This window comes from Caretta caretta, chromosome 3 (genome assembly GCF_965140235.1).
Source record: "Caretta caretta isolate rCarCar2 chromosome 3, rCarCar1.hap1, whole genome shotgun sequence".
NCBI classification, from domain to species: domain Eukaryota; kingdom Metazoa; phylum Chordata; order Testudines; family Cheloniidae; genus Caretta; species Caretta caretta.
The window spans coordinates 18,382,703-18,394,255 of record NC_134208.1 but is presented as its reverse complement, the minus strand read 5'-3'; the positions used below and the strand labels follow the sequence as shown (position 1 = coordinate 18,394,255).

The following is an 11,553-nucleotide window of genomic DNA, read 5'->3' as shown; positions in this document are numbered from 1 at the left end:
AAATACTCTGCACTACATGGATTTCCAGCCCCAGTAACCATACTGTACAGACGAAAAATCTGAGAAAGGTAAAATGGCAGGAGCTTCATTTTAAAATGTCACTGCATAGAGACAGATGACAATGCTAAAACACTGAAGTTTATTGCAATGCTGTGAAACGTTTGCATTGAAAAGAGAAATAAATCACCAACATTTTCCCTACCTTTCCAGCCATTATATAGCCTGTCTTTTTAACAATCCCAGAGACTGCCTAACTACACAGACAACAAGCAAGACAGGAAAAAACATTTCTAGAATCTGCACATTACTACATAAGGTGGTCTGTTACGACTCCTGGTCTGATTTACTTCAGATATCAAAATGTGCAGTGAAAACGTGTTAGGGAAAGCAGGTCCCTGGGTTGTCCTTTTCATGACCTTGAAGGAGATCAACATTCACTTACTAGTTCCAGATCTTGTTTATTTTTCAGTAGGCCAGAACTCTGAGGATGGGGCACCTTGAGAACCTCAAAAACAAATCCCCTGTCTGAATAACGAGCAACTCAAAGTGCCCCTGGCCAGCCATCCTCAGTTTGATGGGGGACAGGTAACTGTAGCTTCTGTAGTAGTTAAACAACATTCTCAAGGAACTGTTTGAACTGGTATTTACTTCACTGTTAAAACTTTGTAAGTGAAAACAAACATATGTGTCTGAAGCATAAAATAAAGTTTGCTTACTAATATCACGCCACTTTTGAAAGACTTTCTGCTGGACACTTATAAGGTGCACAAACTGAGATGACTTTTAGCAACAAATGGTCCTAGAAAGATTGAGTTATCCACCACCAGGCATGGAAATAGAAGGCACATATTTCTGGAAGACCAGTACTTACAATTCCAGCTGTATTCACTTCTGCCAATATTCTACAAATTGAATAGTTTCAAAACCTTTAAAATATTGGGCCATTACCCCTGTCTCACTAGGGGTAGGCTGCAATTAAATACAAAATGCAAAGGTTTGGCAATCACACCTTATTTTCTCACAACAAAATGCTGTCCCCTTAAGATGTATAAAACAAACATGATTCCCATCAATCAGATAGACACAATCTCTCAAAAGCTGCCAAGATTTTTTTTTTATTATTTAGGACTAGAAAAATTGAACCACAGAAAACTGTTAAAACTTAAGTCTGACTTAAAAACTTAGGTCTGACTTAAGTCCAGCAAAGAAAGGGTATTCAGGCTGGTAATCAGGTTTGAAACTCTGTTAGGCATTATTAGGTATTGTAGCACCTGTGGGATACAAATTCATTCATTGTCTGGAATTGAATGCAATGCTTAAAGGTCCACAAGGCAAATTCAGGATGCAATAACATGGTTACTATTTGTCAAACACTTTGAAAAACAAACCCCCTTTTACCAGTCCTGATTTTCATGTGGGGAGGAAGATTTTGCTTGCAACAAATTTCAGTTCTACAAACCCCTACTGGACTAGCAGTTCCCATGGCAAACAAAATTTACATTTTAATAGTCTTTCCTTGAATTTAGTCCTTGTAAGTTACTTCCCATTATTTCCCATTCACCTGTACAATAAAATATATTTTTTTAAAATCAATATGCATCAGTAAATATATGTAGACAAATTACATTAATAAACTCATATTTTTCACTCTGTATGTACATGTTGGCAATGACAAAGCATTAAGATACACATCCCACGGAGATCTGCAAAACCAAGTAATTTTACACAAATAATTTAGGAAAATTAAAAGTTGAAAAATATTCTTCCACATTATTGTAGGTCACACACAGTATTTAAAATAAATCATTTTTTCTACTTACTCTTTTTAACCACATTGTCTCTGCCAGAAGTGATTAATACAACCGAACCAGAAAGAAAAATCAAGTTGCAATTTCTTATTCAGTGCAGAACTGTTTCAAGTAAAGAACTGCATTTGATTTTTTTTTTTTTTTTAAAGAACATACAGCATTTTAAAGCCTCCGCAAATGCGAAGGCTTCAGCATTTAATCCCTATAATTAACACCCTGAGAAGGGAATATTCCAGTGGATATCACTTTTCAGATTTCAAATGGAATGATTCTAGCCTTCAACTAAACCATTCCTCAGTCTATATGTTAGACTAAGTGGTAACATTATATATACATACATTTTGATGCCAAAATACTATTTAATACTTTTTATGGCCCTGAAAACAGAAACATTGGCATCTGAACACAACAAAAATGTCGATATTAATCAAAAAAAAGGCACTGAGCTACAGTATCTTATATACAGTAAATTTTGCATTTGCATAGATCACCAGCAATTTAAGACTCAGCAAAGAAATCATATACAACGGATAATTAGGAAGAGTGATGATGCAACAGGAATTCTTGCTCAGTAACTGGCTTGGAGCGATGAATGAGTTGTAAAATGCTTTCAGCTCTGGTGGAGGTGGCCAAGCTGTCAGCTTTGTCTTTTAAAATAAAAATGTTTTCTTAAAGGAGTGTTTTCTGCTCAAAGAGCTGCAAATCAAAGCGGACCCAAACCTCCCCGGTTGGAACCTCATGCAGCAGTAAACGTTTAGTTGTAGGTCCCTTGCTCTCCTGTTCTGTTCTGATTTTTGCTACTGGAACTTCAGTGCGACCCAAGAAATCTGTTGAACAAATGTAAGTGAACAGCATTAGCTATAAATCTTAGATTAGAAAACCTGAGCAAACAAGGCAAGCACTAACATTAGATAAGCATTTAGAATGGCTTAATAGCTCTATGTAATATAAAGAGAAATGGACACCTATCACAGATGTCAGAGCTGAGAAGGACTTCTTGGATCATCATCTAGTGCTCAAGAGTTTCTCAAAGTGCCTAGTGCACTTTCCTTGGAATCCCCTAACCATGACTACTTCCCATAGTAGACTAGATTAGTTTAGATTACCTCATGTTCTGGGAGCCCCTAAGCCTAGGACTGCCAGAAGCTGGGACTGGAAAACAGGGTATGGATCACTTGATAATTGCCCTGTTCTGTTCAATCCCTCTGATGTATCTGGCACTGGCCACTGTTGGAGACAGAATATTGAGCTAGATGGACCATTGGTCTGACCCAATATGGCCATTCTTACGTTCTTATGTTAAGCAATTCAGTTGTTCCCATTACTGTTAATGTATTTATCATATAAAGCTTGAATTTTTATGGGTGTAGTAACTCCCAGTCATAGGAAGTAAGAGAACGATACTAAAGAGTAACACCTCAGCAAGCACAAGCCTACTGCTCAGCCAGTATAATCATCCTGCACAACTTAGAAGATGAAAGGGACTTTTTGCTAGATAAGAGTTCTAGAAGCACAGAGCTAAAAAATATTAGAAGTGATACTTTCCACTTATGTCTTTGATCTAAGGATCTCAAAATGCTTCACAAACATCAGTTCATTTCTAATACCATCCCTTTCAAATACAAATATTCTCATTTTACAAATGGAGACAGAAACTAAGTGACTTACCCTAGTTTTCACAATGAATCAGTTGCCGTGCCAAGAAGAAAACCAAGGGGTTTAACTGCCTTAACTCAGCCACTTTTAATTAGATTTATGTATTTTATTCTCTCCATGAGGAATGATGATTCTGAACAACAGTCCTACAGGTGTGTTTACAAGGATACAGCTTTCATCCTGACAACCTCATGCATACTGCTATAGTACACAGTAGTACCGCATGTATAAAAGTAAGGTTCTACCTTGAAATGTCACTAAAAATGGCACTGGGAGGTCCCCTGTTTATTGTGAGTTAATGATTTCCATATCAAATGTGCTCAGCTTACAGGTAAAAAAAATGTTTTTTGTAACTGCCAGCTCTGCCAATGTAACCTGGGATCTGAGACTCAAGCTGACTTCTTTCTCATGCATCACAACCAGCAATGAAGGGAACACATTCTGCCTTCAGTGACACTTCTGCAGCCCCATTTTCCTCCAGGGGCTTAGACAGGTGTAACAGACTGAAAAGAAACACTTCTGTTGCTGATGGACAAGACCGAATAGAATCCAGCTTGATCACCCAGAGCTGTGTTGACTTTGCAGGGCTAACATACCTAGTGAGTAAGAAAGTGTCTTTTTCTCAGAGTGGGACCACATGTTAAGCCCTTGTGGCTATTTGGGAGGAAAACATGCAGCACAATCAAAATGATCAGAGAATTCTCCATGTCCTGAAAAAATGTTTACACCTACCATCAGGTGAGAACTGATCCCGGTCAAACATGGTGATACACAGCACATCCTGATAAAGGTCCTTAATAAAGAACTGACAATTGAAGTTCCACTTAGGATTCAAAGTGTCCTGCAGCGTCCTGGTTGAATAGCTCTGCGATCCCATGCTGATTTCACAATACGGATTGCTTTTCCCTAAACATAGGACAAATGGTGAAATGCTTTTCCCTAAGCAGATCTAGTACTGAAGAGTCTTTATTAATAGGAACACACAAAAGAGCCAGACCACAGCCAAGGCGCTCTCACATTTCTCTTGTTCTTCATCTTATTCTTCAAAGTAAAAGTCTTCCTCAGAGGCTGGATTTACACAAATGTACAGCCCAATACAAAAACCTCTCACCTATTGTGACTGCTCTTTGAAGGTGCATTCTGCGCTGCCATCCCAAAAGCTTGGATTAGGCAACAACTTATTCACTAGTACAGCAGAAAGATGTCACCCCATTGCATCCCTGAGAGCCACCCCTGTCACTGAAATCTGCACTTTTGCCTGACTCAATGAACTCTTAACCCGCCTCTCTGAATGTACTAGCCTTCCACCCCTAAATTATTACCATTAGGTTTACAGGCTTTCAGCTCTGTAGCTTCAATCACATGTACCATCAAGCGTCCTATCCCTGAGCTCTTCTGTGAGCGTGCTGGAAAAGAAAATCAGAATTAATAAACAGCTTGACAGTACAAATAAAACTGGCAACAATATTACTTTAATTTGTCCCATTTGGAACAAGTGATGTAGTCAGTTGATATGCAGAGACCCCTTCTATTAATACACGAGTTACACACTCAGCCATGCAATAGCACCTACACTCCCAGTCAAGAGTTAATCATTTGGAAGAGGGACATTAGCTCAACCACCTTGGAAGCTACTTCCTCAAGAGAAGACTCTGAAATCCTTCCAGGCACACGAGAGCCCTGCACCCTTTTAGGCCAGTGCCCACATTTTGTACCTTGATAAGCTTTTTCCCGTTTCTTCTTCTCGGTTTCAATATACTGCTCTGATGCTCCTTTGATCTTCTGGACCCAGGCCGTCCTGTGAAAATTAATCCCTGCAGAGTCACTTTGGAGCCAAGAATCTTGCTTGTTATTCCAGCAACACTTAATAAATCTCACGGTCTTTAATTCAAGTCACATTTTTTTGTTCCCTTCTTTTGAGATGAGCTGATCTGAGGTCTCCTTGACCACAAGGATCCCACCATCATCTGTTCATTTGATGTAAAATTATGGCTAACTGTAAATGGATACATCCAGGAACAAAGACTGTAGCCAGTCCTTACAGGACGGGGGACTCTGTCCTGGGAAGCAGCGATTCTGAAAAAGATTTGGGGGTTGTAGCAGATAATCAGCTGAACATGACCTCCCAGTGTGACATGGCCAAAAAAGCTCATGTGATCCTGAGATGCATAAACAGGAATCTCAAGCACAAGTAGAGAAGTTATTTTACCTCTGTATTTGGCACTGGTGCGACTGCTGCTGGAATAGTGGTGCCCACAATTCAAGAAGGATGTTGATAAATTGGAAGGGGTTCAGAGAAGAGCCATGGGAACAATTATGAGACTGGAGAACCTGCTTCATAGTGATATACCAGTTAGACTGAGCTCTTGGAGTCTAACAAAGCGAAGGTTAGGCTGTGCTCTCTCCTTTATGGGCTTTGTGAAGGTGCCTCTGTGGCCATCTTTGGAGTAAGGGGACCTAGCAAAGGCTTGGTCCATTGCCCCCAACTACCATGGGAAATCGTCCGAAATCGTCTTGCCTGCCCGACCCAGCCCAGAGCAGTGGCACCAGCCCTCTCCTTAGCTGGTATGTGTGCTCTGGCACTGGTATGTGGGGTGTGTAGAGATGAGTGGCGTGAATCTCATGGAGGCTGAGAATTTTGCAATCGGTTTTATGGAGAACAATTTTTTTAGTGTAATTTAAACCTTCTCCAAAGGGTCTCAGTTTTATGCAATATGTTGGTCTAGACAAAGAGAAGCCCGTGCTAATTATGCATCAGGAAAAGGACATGACCTAAAAATTAGGCTGGCACATGTGGGTAGCCTATACATGGGATATTACACACAAAACCACTATGTTAGAAAAACGTTATTAAGATTGCAAAGTCAAGCACTCAAGAGTTAGGAAATGCCACAGTTAGGGTTGCTTGTGCACCCTTAGGTCAGTCCCCTTGTTTGTCTACTCTACATTATGATACGGTCTTTAACTTTTTGATCACATACTACTTTTTCCTCAGGACCTCTAACTTTTGAGTGGTTGACACTGCATCCTTAACAATTTTCTTTTAACATTATTTTTGTGTTTAATTTCCTAGGTTTTGAAAAAAGCAAACTGAAAAAAATGAATTCCACTAGCTGGCATCATATTGATACATGGGTCATCAGTAGGGTTGAAACCTTTAGATCCATCACACAGACCTCTTCCACTTCAGCTAATGGCGTTACGGATAGCAGTAATAAGTTTCAGAGTAACAGCCGTGTTAGTCTGTATTTGCAAAAAGAAAAGGAGTACTTGTGGCACCTTAGAGACTAACCAATTTATTTGAGCATGAGCTTTCGTGAGCTACAGCTCACTTCATCGGATGCATACCGTGGAAACTGCAGCAGACTTTATATACACACAGAGATCATAAAACAATACCTCCTCCCACACCACTGTCCTGCTGGTAATAGCTTATCTAAAGTGATCATCAAGTTGGGCCATTTCCAGCACAAATCCAGGTTTTCTCACCCTCCACCCCCCCCCCCCCCACAAACAGCAGGAGAGTGAGTTTGTGTATGTGTGTGTGTCCCCGGAAAAAAAAAAGGGGGTGGGGTGGGGTGGGGTGAGAAAGCCTGGATTTGTGCTGGACATGGCCCACCTTGATTACCATGCACATTGTAGGGAGAGTGGTCACTTTGGATGAGCTATTACCAGCAGGAGAGTGAGTTTGTGTGTGTATGGGGGTGGGGGGGTGAGAAAACCTGGATTTGTGCTGGAAATGGCCCACCTTGATTATCATGCACATTGTAGGGAGAGTGGTCACTTTGGATGAGCTATTACCAGCAGGATAGTGAGTTTGTGTGTGTGTGTTTTTTGGAGGGGGGTGAGGGGGTGAGAGAACCTGGATTTGTGCAGGAAATGGCCCACCTTGATTATCATGCACATTGTGCAGAGAGTGGTCACTTTGGATGGGCTATTACCAGCAGGAGAGTGAGTTTGTGTGTGGGGGGGTGGAGGGTGAGAAAACCTGGATTTGTGCTGGAAATGGCCCAACTTGATGATCACTTTAGATAAGCTATTACCAGCAGGACAGTGGGGTGGGAGGAGGTATTGTTTTATGATCTCTGTGTGTATATAAAGTCTGCTGCAGTTTCCATGGTATGCATCCGATGAAGTGAGCTGTAGCTCACGAAAGCTCATGCTCAAATAAATTGGTGCCACAAGTACTCCTTTTCTTTCAGTAATAAGTTGTCATCCTCTGTGTGGAACAGCACTAGAGGGAATTGGACACACTGCCAGTGGGTTACACAGATATTTGCTGACAGCAGAGATATGGTGAGACTCAGGGATTTTGAGTTCCATTCCAGGCTCTAGAAGGGAGTGTGCTCTTGTGGGCACAGATTCTTCTACCTACTCTGCAAAGCTTGACCCCTTCTGTCCCATCCCCCCTCAAACCTGTCTGTTAGAGGGCAACCCCAGCCTAGATCATGCTCCTGTGGCAGACCACCTCAGTTTCCCTTCTTCAGAGTCCCCAGTAACTCCACACCAGGGTCTCTTGCCTCAAGAATACCCCTCCTAGTGGCTAGTTTATTACAAAACATTGATTGCACAAACAATCCAAAACGTAGGTCCCAAAACATAGTTCATGTAGCACCACAGTGCAAGTGGTCTATCAAATACACCTCATCCATTGAGCTAACAAATACCACATCCCAGTGTCTTCTGCCACACCCAGACTCTGTCCATCCTCTTCTGTCCCTCAGCCAGGACAGACACCCCAGCCCTTCCAACTGGAGTGCAACCCTCCTCTTCCCAGAGCAAACCCCACAGCCTTTCTGGTGGGAGATCATCCTCACCAGGGAAGCATCCCTTACTCCCCCTGGCTCTCTCACTGTTTCCCCAGCTCCTGCTCTCCAGGTAAGGAGATGCCAGCGGATAAGTGACTTTGCTGCTCCTCTGCCTTCAGCCCTCTCTGGCCCTCAGCTTCGGCTCTCCAGCTTAGACATCAGGAGGCACCTCCCTCTGCTGCTGTGACTTTCAGTCCCTTTCAGCCCTCTGGATCTGGGAAATCAGCCAGCGAACCCCTCTTGCTGCTCTCCTGCCTTCTCCCAGAAACCAACTACTGGTTCCTTCAGGGTCCTCTCAGTAATCCTGGTATTTGTCAACTCTCACCTGCCCCTTTTCCTGGCTGATTCCTGCTGTCTCTGCCTCCAACTTACTAAATCTTCTCCCCGTAGAGCAAAGGTGACCTTATTTAAGCCCAATTAGGAGGCAGCTAATATGTCACACTTCCTCTTAAATGGTCAGTGTCACTCCGTGACTCTGTCCTTGTCCCAGTCCTGTCTTTTCTCCACCCTTAGATCCTTGTCCCAGTCTCATTCTCCTTCCTTCCTGAGTCCCAGTCTCACTCCTGAGGCTTCTGATCCCTGTCCCAGTCTTCTGGCCCAGCCAGCCCTCCTCATCCAACCTCAGTCCTCCTCCATCCAGCTTCTTGTTCCAGTCTCTTTGCCAAGCGAAAATGCTTCCCCATTATGAACTGCTAGCTCATATTAAATACTCAGTGGGATCATGGAACAAGCCGATTATCCTTTGAGACACCAGCCTTTCAGCAGACAAAAATGTAGCTAAGAAGAGCTGATGGCTTATTACAAAGACCCCCCTCCTACACCAGCTTGTAACTCCACTGACTTCAAAGCAGTTCATCCTGATTTAGACCAGTATGATGAGGGCAAAACAGCTCTCTCTGTGTACTTGCAGGTGAGAAAATTATTTACAAGTCCACTGTGTGTTCTGAGTCCAGAAGGAAACCCCCTGAATTGACAGACAAATCTTTACAGACTTGGTAGGGAGCCAGCTCTTGGCTGAACGCTCACCATGGATCTTATCTAACACCCAGTGAGTCAACAGAAAGTTTCCCCATGCCTTCAGCTTGTCCATGTGTGTCTGAAGTGAGTTCTGCACGGTGTAAGCACTCCCACATTAGTGTACAGAGGAGTAATCTGGTAGAAGTTCTGCTGCCCTTAAACTGCAACGAGCCACTGGAGTGTCTGGCTTAAACACTTTTTTCTTCCACCCACCGAGGTCCCAAAAGGCTCAGCATGTCTGGTACTCACCTCTCATTAATATTGTCTGTTTTTAGCGTGTAGACTCTGTCAATGTGGGAGATATGGAAAACTGGATCATCACTCGAAGGGTCGGTTGGCAATTTCACTAGGACTTCATTAAGGAAAAGAGGCTGAAAGACATACAGGAAAGGCAAACTTCGCTGTGGCAAACTCACTGTGATGATAAGCAGAAACAAAACTATGATATTTAAATACATCTTCTTTTGCTAAAGAAAGTGAACACCCCTCTCAGGACACCAGAAAAACAGAGAGATCAATATTTAAAGATTTTAGAAACTCTTTCTAGGACTAAGAGATAAACCAGCAAATACAGGGCTAAAACACACTCTTGGCTACCTAAGAAAACTGCTTTATGAAAAGGAAAGAGCTGTATAAGCAGTGAAACAGCATGGACGAATGCAAGACTGGGAAACAGGAGTTCCTGCTTTTTACTCCCAACTTCATCACAGACTTAGTGTGTGGCTTTGAGCAAACCACTTAACCTCTCAGCATCTTAGGTTTCCTCCATCAGAAAATGAGCGTACTTGCCTACCCCCTTCAGGAGCACTGTGAGCACTCATTGGGAAGCATTCAGGGGTTGGACCCAGAGGCCCACATTTTCAAGTAGAGGGGACTAAAGTTAGGCTCACAAGTCAACATTTAGGGTTCTAAACAAGTGGCCTAATTTTCAAAACCACTGAGCACCATGCACCTTGTCCTCAAAAATCAGTGAATGAATGAATATTAATGTGGATTTAAGAGCCTCATCTCAGGTTCCTGTTTCTGACCAGATTGGCCAGAGTACTGAGGAGGTACTCGACTATGAAGCAGAGAGAGGATTTTATAAAATTGATGCAAGGAGGGCTCTCTCTTCAGCATACTCACATTTCCTGAATAGGGATTGTGTGTCCACTGAGAGAAAATCCCCACATAGTCAACGTTCAGTCCCAATGAATGAAAATTACACCCAATACAGTCGAGACTGTGCAATACTCAGTACAACCGTGAATAATCAAGCAGCACTAGATAATGTATCACCACAGAGAGAGAGAACAGGATTCCTATTAAGAGATCAAGAACTACGAATTTGCTTTTTAATTCACTCACCATTTTATACATTTTGAACTGAGAGTGGGACTTGGGGCTGAACAGTTTATCTGACCCTGAAGAAACAAACTGCTTGACCATGTAGGTAAGGAGCAGGAAGTCATTGAAGAGGAAGCCATATAGTTCCTTATTGCTCTTTGTTTTATAGAGCTTGCCGCTGTGCAGGAGCTTTCGGGGACCCAGGCAGTTTGTAATGGAGTTGAAAATCGGTTGCTAAGAGAGATATAATCAATATGTGAGTAGCAGCAGCAGCTGGATATTATGTACATCGTTTCCTGATTGTCTTCGGAGTGATTATTGGTTATGACCCTCAAAATCCTACCTTCTTTGTTTAATGCAGGCAGAATTCTTGTGTATTTCCCCCAGTAGTTTATAGTACATGGGAAAGAATCCTAGCAAGTCTTAAGAGAAGTCAACTTCCCTATAATCTGTAGTGGTTTCAGCCCTATTCTCAACGAAAAAGATTAGTTTAGGGCTTTAAGACCACAAATTCAGGAGTCTGACTGGGCTGGTGAGCTGAAACTTTTCCCTAGTGGCTGCCATCTTGTGCTCAAGAATTAAGTTTAAAAATAGTTTCTAGGCTCTTACTGTTGTGAAGAAAAACTTCAAAAATGTGGACAAAGAGTAATACCACATAGGAACATCTGCCTCAGTTTGCTGGCAGCTTAAGCAAAATCTGAAGAGTGGGAAATTGCTTCAGTTAATATTAACTGAAGTTTAATGGTACAAGTTTAAAACGTCAGCAATTTCACTGCTGCTCAAAGCAGGCAAGAAAGGTGAAGGATAATCATATTATGGATATTCACACAATCTAGTGAGTGGCATCTCCCTTTGAGATCACAAGTGGGTAGAGCTCAGGTGATGTTAGCTGGCAGAACATGCTACCACCACTTATTTTTTCCTACCTGGTTTCTGTG

General features: G+C 42.2%; 1 protein-coding gene across 3 annotated transcripts in view; it reads right to left on the bottom strand.

The window, feature by feature from the left end:
• Positions 1 to 116: 116 nt before the first annotated feature.
• Positions 117 to 11,553, bottom strand: part of ITSN2 (intersectin 2) — a 129,860-nt gene continuing 118,423 nt past the window's right edge. For all 3 annotated transcript variants that reach the window (XM_048845652.2, XM_048845654.2, XM_048845653.2), the window contains 6 exons: positions 10,637 to 10,849; positions 9,539 to 9,660; positions 5,180 to 5,262; positions 4,787 to 4,870; positions 4,197 to 4,370; positions 117 to 2,635 (listed from right to left, as the gene is read on the bottom strand). In XM_048845652.2, coding sequence (XP_048701609.1) covers positions 2,478 to 2,635; positions 4,197 to 4,370; positions 4,787 to 4,870; positions 5,180 to 5,262; positions 9,539 to 9,660; positions 10,637 to 10,849 — 834 coding nt within the window. In that variant the 3' untranslated portion in view covers positions 117 to 2,477. The remainder of the gene's footprint in view (positions 2,636 to 4,196; positions 4,371 to 4,786; positions 4,871 to 5,179; positions 5,263 to 9,538; positions 9,661 to 10,636; positions 10,850 to 11,553) is intronic.